The sequence below is a fragment of the Mastomys coucha genome, unplaced genomic scaffold, assembly GCF_008632895.1.
Source record: "Mastomys coucha isolate ucsf_1 unplaced genomic scaffold, UCSF_Mcou_1 pScaffold7, whole genome shotgun sequence".
Lineage (NCBI taxonomy): Eukaryota > Metazoa > Chordata > Mammalia > Rodentia > Muridae > Mastomys > Mastomys coucha.
Genome location: NW_022196913.1, coordinates 94,875,573 through 94,889,278, shown reverse-complemented (window position 1 = coordinate 94,889,278; position 13,706 = coordinate 94,875,573). Strand labels below are relative to the sequence as shown.

Here is a 13,706-nt window from a genome sequence, read left to right as displayed (position 1 = left end):
CTGCTTGTGGTTCCATGCTGCAGATATCAGGCTAGCTGGCTCATAAAGTTCTGGGGATACTCTAGTCTCCACCTCAAATCTTGTTATAAAGACACCAGGGTTAGAGATGTCTATGTAACCATACCCAGTCTTAGATGGGTTCTAGGGACTCTAACTGAGGTCTTCCACTTGTTAGAGCATTCATTACCCACTGAGATATCTTGAAAACCTCATGGGTTCTATATTCTATATTTTCAAATTCTCCTACTCACTTCTCACCTCTAAATCAATATTCATAGTTATTTGGAGAGTCATATACATATATACAATGACAAAAATTCTGAGTGAGCCAATATATATGTTTTATCTGGGGACAAACAATGTAATATTTTGCTTTGTTATTTTAATAATTATCTTTATAGCCATTTATGCTACAATACCTATATTTTTGTGTGCTTTTTTTTGATAGTTTAGTTTTCTTTTTTCTTTTTTTTTTATTGTTTAATCCTTCTTTATAGTCCAGTCTTCCTCCCGCTACTGGTTTGTCCGCACCATCACCACTCCCCATCCCATACCTCCTCTTCCCTCCTCCCCCATCTCCAAGAGAATGTCCCCACCCGAACTCCCACCCACCAGACTTCTCTACTTCCTGGGGCCTCAAGTCTCTCGAGGGCTAAGTGCATCTTCTCTCACTGAGACCAGACCAGGCAGTCCTCATGTATATGTGTTGGTGGCCTCCTATCAGCTGTTGTGTGCTGCCTGGTTGGTGGCTCAGGCCAACAGAAAGAATGGAAACAGGCAACCTTGGGAGGTAGGAGGTGGGGGACCCTGTAGAATATACCAGAGACCTTGGAGGTAAGAGCCTCTCAGAACTCAAAGGGAGGGACCTTGGATGAAGTGTTCTATAGTGGGGAGGGGGAACTTGTATAGTCCACCTCCAGTGGAGGGACTGGACATCAAGTGGAGGGATGGGGTTGCCATTCCACAGACAAAAGCTCTGACCTTGTTCCTGTTTAAAAGAACTGCAGGGACAAAAATGGAGAGGACACTGATAGAAAGGAGGTTCAGAGACCTGCCCAAATTGGGATTCAGCTCAAGGGGAGGCTCCAAGGCCTAACACTATTACTGATGCTATGGTGTGCTTACAGACAGGAGCCTAGCATGACTGCCCTCTGAGAGGCCCAACAAACAGCTGACTGAGACAGAAGCAGATACTTATACCCAACAAATGGACAGAAGCCAGGGATCCCTGTAGTTTAGTTTTCAAATTGACTTCATATATAGTGGTTCTTGTAATTTAAAATACAAGAACGTTATTATATGGCTCATGGAGATTAGTTTTCTCCAGGCATTTGTTATTGGCCATGATTCAGGGTTAATATTCAAAATACTCATTAAATTAAGAGACATTTGAATAGAAGCACACATACAAAGAGATTATATATTGATTAGGCACACTCATTTATAAAGTTCTCCAAACACCACTAATAAAGGCTCAGAGAAGCTTAAACATTGACTTAAGTTAGAAATATCTTTAATAACTACTATTCCTGTCTTTATGTAAAATTAGAAAACATAGATATCATAAATAATAATTACTGTTGTGTGTAACATTGGCCTAGTTTCTTTTGTTGTTGTTGTTGATTTTTGGTTTTTGGGTTTTTTTTTTTTTTGAGAGGGTTTCTCTGTATAGCACTGGCTGTCCTGGAACTCACTCTGTAGACCAGGCTGGCCTCAGAAATCTACCTGCCTTTGCCTCCCAAGTGCTGGGATTAAAGGCATGCACCACCATTGCCCCACTGCCTAATTTCAATTCTACATAATAAGCCTAATAAACTGAAATATCCTCCATGCCATTGGTGAAAATATTATATTTGAAGATATAAGGTTGAGAACATAGGGAAGAGATGCAGTTCTATTGTTAGTTTCTGTGAACGTGGTCCCTGCTGGACTCATTTTATTTGTTTGTTTGTTTGTTTATTAGATTTTTTGTAGGCTGGTAGAACTTATCATGATCCCACAAAGTCCTTTTCAGATCATGCCCAAACTTAGTATGAGTCTAGCTCCTCCCATCTTTTGATACTTTCTAGCAAAATACTGAATTTCTACTTGAATAGATGAAGTAGGGAATGCACAATTTATATTAGAATGTTTTCCTCATGTATCTCAGTTCTCATTTTCACTTCCTTTCTTGAGGCAAAAGATGATTAATTAGGTTTAAATATTATAAGATCTCTATCTGTTAAAGCATCTCATAGTACCCACAGAAATGCACATCTCTTGTTTGTTTTTCAGAATTTCGTTAACGTACTCTTTGCTCTGCCCCTATTGCCCACCATGCCCATCATCAAGTAAAAAGCCTGCAACAGCTAGTGCATATAATGGATATACTTCAGGATGCATGGACGTTGGGGCTGAGATAAGTGAATGCCTGAAGCTCATTATACACCCAATCTTGCCTAATCCATGAGTTTAGGGTCTGTGAAAGACCCTGTCTCAAAAAATAAAAGTGGAGAGCTATGAAGAAAGACATAGTTACAGACTTCAGGCCAAGGACAAACACATCCACTCCCCCACTCATGTATATAATTGTATTATCAAGTACATACAACACACACACACACACACACACACACACACACACACACACACACACATCCAATACACCAATAAAAATCAAAAGGAAGGGACCAAGAGCTGGGCCTGGTGGCACACATCTGTAATCACAGCCCTGGGAAGGCTGAACTGAAGGATCCTGACTTTGTGGCCAGCGTGGACTGAGCTCCTGTCTTGACACAAACAAAAGCATGAAGGGAATGGGGGAAAGCACAGTATAAGGCCCTTAAATCAGTATTGGGTTCACAGACTCAACTTTGGAGAAAAGAGATGATCAAAAACTGGAAGGATTAATTTGTACCCCAACCAAGTCTGAGTTAATTATGATCAAAAATCAAACAAAAAGCAAGCTGTGCTTGCTTTTTGCACTTCTTTCCACTAAATAACAACTCAATTAAAATTTTTTTTTACTGATCATAAATTTGTCATGTATTAGCAAGGCTCTGGGCTCCCTCCATTTCAGGGATGGGTCATAGTTTAACCATACTAACTTTAACAAGAACTCTTTCTTTGAACTAGAAACATGAATTTATGTCTTTGTTTTTTGTTATACTTCTTCATGTTTATTATTTCTATTTATTAAGTATTTGATATGAACTAATGATTACTAAATGATTTATAAATATTATCTTTTCAAGAAACCATTATGACAAACTTTTGATAAGGATAATAATAATCTATATGTTTGTCTTGAGGGACAGAAGCCTAGAAACTTGAGTTTAGGGGCTCAAGAATCTAGTCCAAGTTTATGTGACTGGCAGATTGTGGACTGGGAACTATTTTATTTTTTTTTATTCTTAACTCTTGCATGTTGTGTGGTACTTTTATTTTCTTTTTTTAGGCCAGTGCTCTACCACTAAATTCACCCCCTTTTCTATTTTCCCTTCCATGGTAAGTTCACTCTGGAGTATCATTATCGGAGTTTAGGGAGACTCTTACCACCTTCTGTTTCCTCACTAGTAACGACTGGTGAAGCGTTTTGTTGTTGTTTCTGTTTATTTATTAATCCTTTTACTTCTCACCCTTTCCGTTTTCATTTAGAGACATTGATTGGGATAGGGGAGCAGAACTTCCATTTACTTTTGTAATTAGGTTGTAGCTGTATCCAAAACCAAAGCCCACACACTATAAATAGTCTCACTGTTTCAAGGTTAAGATGAAGGGCCAAAATTAAGACGGAGGGTCAAGATTAAGAAAAAATTGAACAGGAAAAGAATTACTCCAGCACTAACAGAAGGGTTCTTGATTTCTTTTCAATTTGTTTCCTTGTGGAAGCCAACCACAGCCGTACTGATTTCCTCTTGCCATGTTGACTTTACCTGCTCTTTGAGATGGATATGAAATATGGAGGGACCCACTAGTGAAGCTGAGAGGAAAGACTGTTTTCAAAAGAGCTAATGAAACATACAGACTACCTCTGGACTTGGATCTTAGACTATGAGACATATTTGGTGGAAAGGTACTCTTGAGAAGAGTTCTAATTAGGTTGTTGTGAATTTCTGGACTGGTGTATATGGTTCTGGGTAAGCTGTAATCTGTTTACATCTTAAGAGATGCTCTGCACATAATCTAGTAACCAGTCAGTGACCCTTTCAGTCCATCTCTGTAGTGAGCACTGTTGATATAGCAAAGATCCTTTAGGTTTGGGTTTCCTTAACAAATAAATAACTTAAGGGTTCCTACTGTATACTAATGGTATATAATGTTTTGTAACATATGCAGTAATACATATTCAGGGTTTTGCTGGAATGCCTTGATTATGGTAAGTTCAAAGGCATGCACAAGGAAGATACAAGACTCAAGAATTCAGGTTTGTTTGAGTGCTTCTTAGCCACTCGAGATTCCTCTGTTGAGAATTCTCTGTTTAGTTCTGTACCCCATTTTAAATTGGGTTATTTGGTTGTTGGAGTCTAACTTCTCTTGATCTTTGTATATTTTGGATATTAGCCCTCTATCAGATGTAGAGTTAGGAAAGATCTTCCCCAGTCTCTACGCTGCTATTTTGTCCTGTTGAGAGTGTTGTTTTATTTCCAGAAGCTTTTCAGTTTCCTGAGGTCCCATTTATTAACTGTTGATCTTAAAGTCTGAGTCACTGATGTTCTGTTCAGGAAATTGTCTCCTGAACTAAGGCATTCAAAGCTATTTCCCACTTTCTCTTTCATGACATTTAGTGCATCTGATGTGCACCCCACCCCCAAATTGGAGTAATGGCTTTCCCTAAAGCTATAGCCTGAGTGTGGTATCTGTTCCTAAATAGGGCTGCCTTGTCTGGCCTCCGTGGGAGAGGATGCACCTAATCTGGCAGGGAGTTAATGCATCAGGATTGGAGGACTCTAGAGGCGGGGGGTAGGGGGAGCCCACTCAGAGGAGAAGGGAAGGAGCTATGGGGAACGGTTTCAGTGAGGAGGAGACCACAAGGGAGTAGCAGTTGGGATATTAATTAGTCAATTAATTCATTAATTAAAAATGAATTTAGGTTTCTTGATTCTATAAAGACATTCTTAAAGCAAGCAGTCTTCACTGTACAAAATCTATACACTAGCTGGCATTCTCTGCTGTGTGAGGTCCACTACTTGCACCTTATAGAGAGGAAGGGAACCTTGGAAAAATCTGCATGATCGAATCTGGGATTTCAAACATTTTATCTCAGTCTGCTGCTACTTTTTTTGTGAATGCAGAACCTTTTTCTGAAACCAGTTCCTTTGATCCCAAAGTTGGCAAACTTTGCTTGTAAGGCATTGGAGAGTAAATATTATGTTTTGCCCCCCTGCCCCATTTGGGTTTGTTGCAGTATGATCACAGCTGAAGTTAACAGGTACAAGAACACATGCGACTGGACCCCATGAACAGTGAAATTTGAATTTCATACAATCTACATGCATCATAAAATATGTTTCTTTTATTTCCTTTCAGATTCAAACACATAAAGCCATTCTTAACCCCTAGACAATTATAACCAAATAGGTGGCAGGCTGGCCTTTACCTAAACCCCTTAATTTGCCAATCCCTAATTAATACCTAGTCCTATAGAGAAGGTACTGTTAACTGTAGGCTAGACCTCTGGAAGTAATAAACAGAGAGTGCTAGTCTTTCTGAGGTTAAACCAAGGTGGCTGGTTCTTCCCAATAGTAGATTAGACTGACTTTTATTTACTTATTTTATATTTGTTTTGTTTATAGGTTATTATTATTATTCATTTCCATTATCGGCTACTGAGAAATCTTATAACTAATCATTATGTACTTCAGCAATTCACAATCATACTCTGTGTGGACAAGACTTTTGATCTGTGCCGCATTTCCTGTGTGCAAATCACTTCCTGTAGCTAGCTTTTTTGATGTGAGGTTCAGCTACTCACGAATGGGTAGTTTGCCCTGGGTTCTAATGCTAAGCTAGGCAGCCAACATTTATTTCTCCTTATTAACTGGTGAGGAGAAAACTAGAAACAATATCCTATTAGATGAATTTTAAAGAGTAAAGTTGTATATTTCACATCTTACTAAGCAAATGTTCTTGTGTCCTGAGCGCACATGCTTTTTCCAACTGGCAAAGACAGAGTTTGTAATTGGCACTGAGTCTCTAAACAACATCCAGAAACTGAAATTCTTTAAAGCTCTTAAATCCTATGATAACAAACCCCTTCCTGGGAGATTTCTGAGAACTTATTTTTCCGATATAGCTAAGCTCACTGAACAGCCTCTCTCAGAGAACTTCTGGGTTTCTTTTGCAAAGTGGGATGGGTCAATTTAAATATGTGGAACCTTAGAGGTTCAAGTTTAGCTATTTCAAAGTGGCAGTTACTCTTGCCTGCTTACACTCAGAAGCAGGTGGGGCTATTTGAACATCAATTCTGGATTGTCCCTTTCCTGTTGCTTTAAGCTTATTTTAGCTTTCTGGTTTTACCATTCCTGACTTAAGTCAATAGAAGTGCATGTGGCCTTAACTCTGTATGCTGGTTAAAGGTGTGTCTGAACTATGTGCCTTCACCTCTCCCTTGCCTTAGCCCCGGCCTCCTGCCCAGCCTGCAGGTTTATGCAAACTGTGGTAAACAAGTCATATGAGAGGCTAGGTCGGGTTTTGGTGACTTTATATAGCTTACTCAGGCTTAGAATGCTTGACCCTCAAACTAAGTGTTAGTGAATGCTTGTGTTCTATCATGAGACACTTAAAACTACCTTCAGCCTATTTAGTCCTACTTAAAATAAATTGAATGACTCTATTGATCCTATATGTAAATTTTAAAAATCAACAAAACAAACAGCCACAATAAGAATAATATAATTTTTATTTATAAAGGAGTATTTCTACTTAGCAAATCAAAAAAGGTAAAATCCACAATTTAAGCACAGATTCACTATGATTATTTATTTAAATCTAAAATGATAAAATTGCATTTTAAATTTGTATGTCCATACATCATTTAAACCCACAAATGCGAATAGTACATTTAAATAGCTGTTTCCAGAAATCTTCATTAGTAGGAAATCTTTTCAGACAAATAGCCACTAATAAAGTTGAAAGAGATATGTTTTTAAAATGTTCTGATTCCTTAGTTAATACAGTGAGTGATTAATATTACATGTAACAATTGTCTTTAACTCCTAAGAGTCCATGCTTCTATAATATATTTACTTTTTTAAGTTATTATTTTTAAAAGAAGTTTGAAGACTTGTCAAAATTTCGATTATTAATGTGGTTTTGTTGGTTGATAATGGTAATATTTTCTGAAAATGCACTTTAGATGACTCTTGTACTTGGGCAAACATCATGAATCATGCATACATTCATTAAAAATGTTACAAAGTCACTAGATGGTATAATCTTCTGGGGCCACTAGCAAACATATAGCCCATCTTGGATCAAAATATCATCATGTTGAATGTGACTGTAGATAGGATAAATGTTAACTAGGAGGACAAGGATATGAGGAGAGCCAGGATCTCATTGCTGCAATCAAATACCTGATAAGAAGCACCTTAAGGGAGGGAGGATTTATTTCCTCTGAGGATTTGATGGGATATAAGCCCATCATGACTGGAAAGTCATGACTGAGGACAGCTGTCTGATCAAGGAAACTTGCTGCAGCTACTGGCTTACCTTTTTAAAGACAGGAAGCAGAGAGGATAGAGACCAAGGTAAAATTTACAAAATCCCCCTCTCAGGATTTTAGTGAGGAGCTACCTCCTAAAGATTCCACAAAGTTCCAAACTAGTTTACTAGCTAGAGATCAAGTTCCCACAGTAAGTAGTGGAGGACATTTCACATTCAAACTGTAGCAGGATGGTCAACGGCTCATCACATATCAACTCTGGTCAAATTACATTTGTTGGGGTTCAGTGAATTTAATAGAAAAAGAATACTATGTGTCATTAATACACGTTACAATGCTCTTACCAGATGTTTTTGTTGTTGTTGTTGTTGTTGTTGCTGTAACAAAATACCAAAGACTGGATAATTTGCAATAAGGTTTTTGACTCAGAGTTGTAGAGACTGAGAAGCTCAGGGTACCGTGATAGAGTCTTTCACATACAGCATGATGAAGAAGCAGAAAGCCAATCATAGAGTGTGTGAAAGGACAACTGAGATATTACCCAGGACAGGCAGCTTCCATTGCCAAAATGTGAAAATTCCTGGCAAACTGGAACAGGCTCATGATCTACACTCAACCATCATTTGAATTAGCCTGCTTAGTAGTGTACTGAGCTTAATGGAAAGACAGTCTGTGTTGGTAATTGAATATAGAATCTTCTGTCACATTTGGGACATTTTCTGACAGTCTTGTGAGGATAAGGCCAAGGGTGCAGGGCGTAATCTCAATTGTGGCTGAGGTCCAGTACGATTCTCTTTAAGTCATCTCCTGCTTTCTTTCTTGCAGGTGTGTGACTCAGATACCATGCTTGATCCTGCCTCATCTGTGGAGATGGTGAAGGTCTTAGAAGAAGACCCTATGGTTGGAGGTGTTGGTGGAGATGTCCAGGTACATATGGCTTCATCATTTTTGTATGAATGGTTTTCAGAACACTCTTGTATTGATTCATTTGGTGTTTATTGGTCCAATGTTCTGTGGTCTTGGTGCTGGTCACAGTTGAGAATTTGAATCAGATACATTGTAATCCTATTTTTCTTATCTAACTTGAAATAATTTGAAACATATATGCTTAGCCCTGGCATATAACATGTATTTATAGTGCCTGAAAAGTTACATATAACACAAATGTATAGATGAGTAATGATTTCCACAAGGCACTGTCAGGCCACAGGTTAGCCTCCAGGGAGTTGGTTAAAAATACAGTATGAAGGTCTGGAGAGATGGTTGAATTGTAGGATCATTTGCTGTTTTTACAGAGACTTTGGAGTCTAGCACTCATATAATGGCTCACAACCATACAAAACTCCAATTCCAAGAATTCTGTTGCCATTTTCTGCTCTCTGTGGACATGGCATGGATATAATGTACAGGCAGCAAAAGCACTCATACACATAAAATTTAAAAATTTATACAAACTGAAACACAAAAGAGGAAAAGAAATGGAAATTTGCATTTACAACAGTAAGAAAAGACAAATACAGAATTAATAAGTGATCCATGATTTTTTTTAGTAACAGAGAAACAATTACTAATGACAGGATGCTGAAGGTTTTCAGACAGAAAGATGAGTATGTGAATATATGCAAATGTTAATACCTCCAAAGTATGGGATCTGATTTAATTTGATTTTAATAACAAATGAGAAACACAAAGAAATGATCCTCATTGTTGTTGTGTGACCCATGTGTACATGCTGTTGATAAAGACAATAATGAGATAAACAAAGAAATAGATTGGCGACTAAATAGTAACTTATGAAATTTAGGTAGAGAATGAAGAATACTAAGAGAGAATTTAGAGAATTCTCTAGATTCTTACCTCTTTCAAATCTTAGACAGTAGTTTCCAAAAGTGCATCTGGGAAAATTTAGGATTGATGATTATGCTTACAATTGTAACTAGACATTACAGCCCAACAGCATGGATGAGCCTAGATAATATCACAAGAAGATGAAAATAAAGAAGTAAAAATCCATTAATATGCAGACCCAACCAACCAAGCTTATTTCCTAATACAAAACCGTAGAAGACAAGATAAAGAAATGACAGAAAGGAGGGAAGACAAAATGGAGTCAGAAAAGAACAGATTTCATGTCAGCCAGTAGTCTCAGGATACTTTGGCACCTCTTGGTATTATTAGGCTAAGGCTAACTTTTATTTATCTACTTTTTCATTTTGCAGATTTTAAACAAGTATGATTCCTGGATCTCCTTCCTCAGCAGTGTGAGATACTGGATGGCGTTCAATATAGAAAGGGCCTGCCAGTCTTATTTTGGCTGTGTCCAGTGTATAAGCGGTCCTCTGGGAATGTACAGAAACTCCTTGCTGCATGAGTTTGTGGAAGACTGGTACAATCAGGAATTCATGGGTAACCAATGCAGTTTCGGTGATGACAGGCACCTTACCAACAGGGTGCTGAGTCTGGGCTATGCAACTAAATACACGGCTCGGTCCAAGTGCCTTACTGAAACACCCATAGAGTATCTGAGATGGCTGAACCAGCAGACCCGTTGGAGCAAGTCCTACTTCCGCGAGTGGCTGTACAATGCCATGTGGTTTCACAAGCATCACTTGTGGATGACCTACGAAGCTGTTATCACTGGATTCTTTCCTTTCTTTCTCATTGCCACAGTCATCCAGCTCTTCTACAGGGGTAAAATCTGGAACATCCTCCTCTTCCTGTTAACTGTTCAGCTAGTGGGTCTCATTAAGTCATCTTTCGCCAGCTGCCTTAGAGGAAATATCGTAATGGTCTTCATGTCTCTCTATTCAGTGTTATACATGTCAAGTCTACTTCCTGCCAAGATGTTTGCAATCGCAACCATAAACAAAGCTGGGTGGGGCACATCTGGAAGGAAGACCATTGTTGTTAATTTCATAGGACTAATTCCAGTGTCCGTGTGGTTTACAATCCTTCTAGGTGGTGTGATTTTCACCATTTATAAGGAATCTAAAAAGCCATTTTCCGAATCCAAACAGACTGTTCTCATAGTGGGAACCTTGATCTATGCATGCTACTGGGTCATGCTTTTGACTCTGTATGTGGTTCTCATCAATAAGTGTGGCAGGCGGAAGAAGGGACAACAGTACGACATGGTGCTTGATGTATGATGATGTTTGCAGTCACACCTGGAGAAAGACACACACATACACACATACACACACACACCTTAGCTCCTCAAGGGGCTGTACAGTATTGTGGCATCGCACCCTGCCACCACAGGAGACATATCACTGCTGCTGGGACTTGAACAAAGACATTTGATGGGTTTGTTTTTGATTCTGCCAAAGCAAATTGATACATCAGTGAGAAGAAAGCCCGGTTAAATCTGACAGTTTTAGGAGCGTGGGATGACGTCTTGGTTTATGCACTTTTCCCTTACTGTGCATCCGCCTGACAGTGTTTGTTCTAAATACCTCACTTGCCATGCTTTATGTGGGTGATCATGGAAGAAAAGGATTCTGAAAACTCAAGGGAACATTCTTTCAACCTACACATCCTAACTTATGGACTGTTTTGATAGCTGATTATTTTCTTTCTATTTTTGTTTTTAAGGAAAGTTGTTTGTCTTTACCAAATGAAATGCCAAAGGAAAATTGAAAAGCCACTGGCTATGCTGTATTTTGATATAGTTGTACTGTGTTTTTAAATTTTGTATCCAATTTTTAAAAACAAAATTTCACACCATAGTCTATATTTTACTTCTCTGGCAAAATACACTTTTGTTCTTTTATATATATATGCATATATATAATAAAATAGGTTCTAAAAAATCCATACTATAAAAATTAACCTGCCCAAAATGTGAAACGTGGTTGACTGATGTTCATGAAAGAATAAAATGTTTCTCTCTTTCTCTACATTTTATAATTGAATAGTTATTTCTGTGAAAAAAATGTTAACTTTGAATACTCTAATATTTTTTTTTCTTTAGAAAGGGCCAACTTTTACCTGTCAACTTTTAGGTAACAATATATAGTCACATGTGTACAAGAGCCAATCATTAAAGTTGAGGCCGAAAGGGTAGAAAAGTGCAATTTTTGATTTTTTTTTTCAAAAGGGAATCCTAGTCTTTGTAAAAAAGCAAAACAAAACTCTGGGCTCCTTGTACTGGATAAATGTGAACATCAAAGACTGATCATCTGTAGAGACAGTGGCAGTATTTGCATAGGCTTAGAAACAATGGAAAGCTGGTGAGAATTTATCTGTGTGATTGGGACAAATACAATGCATTTCATCAAAAGTTTTATTCTGTGGCCTGAATGTGGCAGACCTTAACATATACACAATAAGTGTGTTTCTCCCATTTAGTGTCTGCGTTTGCCAATTCACCCTGCCTGTTAGTGATGTTTACATGGGTGAACTATAGCTGATACACACCACAATTCAGAACTGGCACATTTATGTTCCGAGTGGCATCTTTACTTCTCAGGAAGGGCATTTTTTCTCAATTATACAGGTAATCTCTTCATCTCTTCCTTACTTGGCCTTCCTAAAAATCTCCACAAGTAGAAATGAAGTCAACATGTAATTAGTATTGCTAAGAACTGGTAAATATGAAAAGTGATGCACCAGTTCCTCCAAATGTGGCTAATTCAGTTATTATGGGGCCTCAGTTATTTGACTTTCTGTGTGATTTATCTTGCCTTGTGGCTGGTGCTGTGTAGGACTGTTCGACACACACTCAGAACACAAGAATAGCTGCATGAAAGCCTTGTGGTAACGCAGACACAGAGTGTCAATGTTCTGCTTCTTACTATGCAGACTTTCACACCACACACAACTGTAGCAAGATACTATCTAAGGAAAAGCTGCACGTTCTACCTTGTGAGTACAAAGAGGTTCGTTCAAGTTCTGGCTGTATGAACAGCTAGTGGGAAACAAACACACCCTGGCAATAAATAAAACTAAAACTTGAGTTTGCCTTTTTAACTATTTATGTTCTAAGTTAAGCTTTGATAACATTCAAATGTCAAATTTTCTCATTCTTATAAAAAGTTGAATTAATTGCCTTGTATTTATTTTAGCAATTATTCAATGTATTTCCATTATAGGATGTATAGTATAATTGATTTTTTTGTAAATAAAATATTTTTGATAAGATTATTGTCTCTCTTTTCTAAGGGAAGGGGTTTTTTCCTCACTGTAATGGTATGTAGTTTAAAATGGATGTGTAAAAAAATATCATGCCTGGTGTAAGATAATATGTCAGCTAATGATTCTTATGCTGCGTAGAAATCTCCCAAATTGGTGTTCTTTGGAAATCTGGGAACCATCATAGACGAGAGATAGGGAAACCATATCAACTAAATTGATCTTTGTCTCTGAGTTCTTTCTTTATGCATATTCCAAAGTTGCCCAAATTAGAGGATTTTTTATTATATCAATAAAATCACAGTGAAGAAAAAAAATAAGCAAGTTTGTTTATTATTGCATTAAATAACAAAATTCTAAAGTAATTAAAATTGGCTAACATGGGCAACAGTTAAATGGTTTGTTAACATTATATAAAAGTTAAATGGAACACTGTCAGCCACTAAACATAATGTAACCAGAGACTATATGAGAATGTTGTGGAAAGTCACACTTGAAATACACATGACCATTTTGTACAGTAGCATCTGATTTTGTAATGTCCAATGTTTAAATGTGGTTATATCTAGTTATAGCAATATGGATAATTTATATTCTGTATACACTTTTTGTATTCTAGGATGATAAACATGTATTGTCTTTACACAAAGAAAAAGGACAATAAATATCATTTTTAAAAAAGTAGGTTGAGGCATCCAATAGCGTTTCCTGGCTTAAGGGCATTTGATGGTTAATTGTTAAGTTTCATTTAAATTCATCCATTTTTAAAAGTATTTTTCTATGTCTTAGAGTTTCTAAGGATCCTTGATTTCATTGGCAACTGTCATAAAACCAGATTCACCAGGTATTATGGTCTCAGTAGGGTGCAGAGATATTATTGATTCTAGTCTCAGGAGTCCACTGCTAAAGTCTCTTCATGCTATAGTAA

General features: G+C 37.5%; 1 protein-coding gene across 1 annotated transcript in view; it reads left to right on the top strand.

Moving 5' to 3' along the window:
- Positions 1-12,787, top strand: part of Has2 (hyaluronan synthase 2) — a 28,462-nt gene extending 15,675 nt beyond the window's left edge. The window contains exons 3-4 of the mRNA XM_031359063.1: positions 8,471-8,572; positions 9,865-12,787. Coding sequence (XP_031214923.1) covers positions 8,471-8,572; positions 9,865-10,794 — 1,032 coding nt within the window. The 3' untranslated portion in view covers positions 10,795-12,787. The remainder of the gene's footprint in view (positions 1-8,470; positions 8,573-9,864) is intronic.
- The last annotated feature ends 919 nt before the right edge of the window (positions 12,788-13,706 follow it).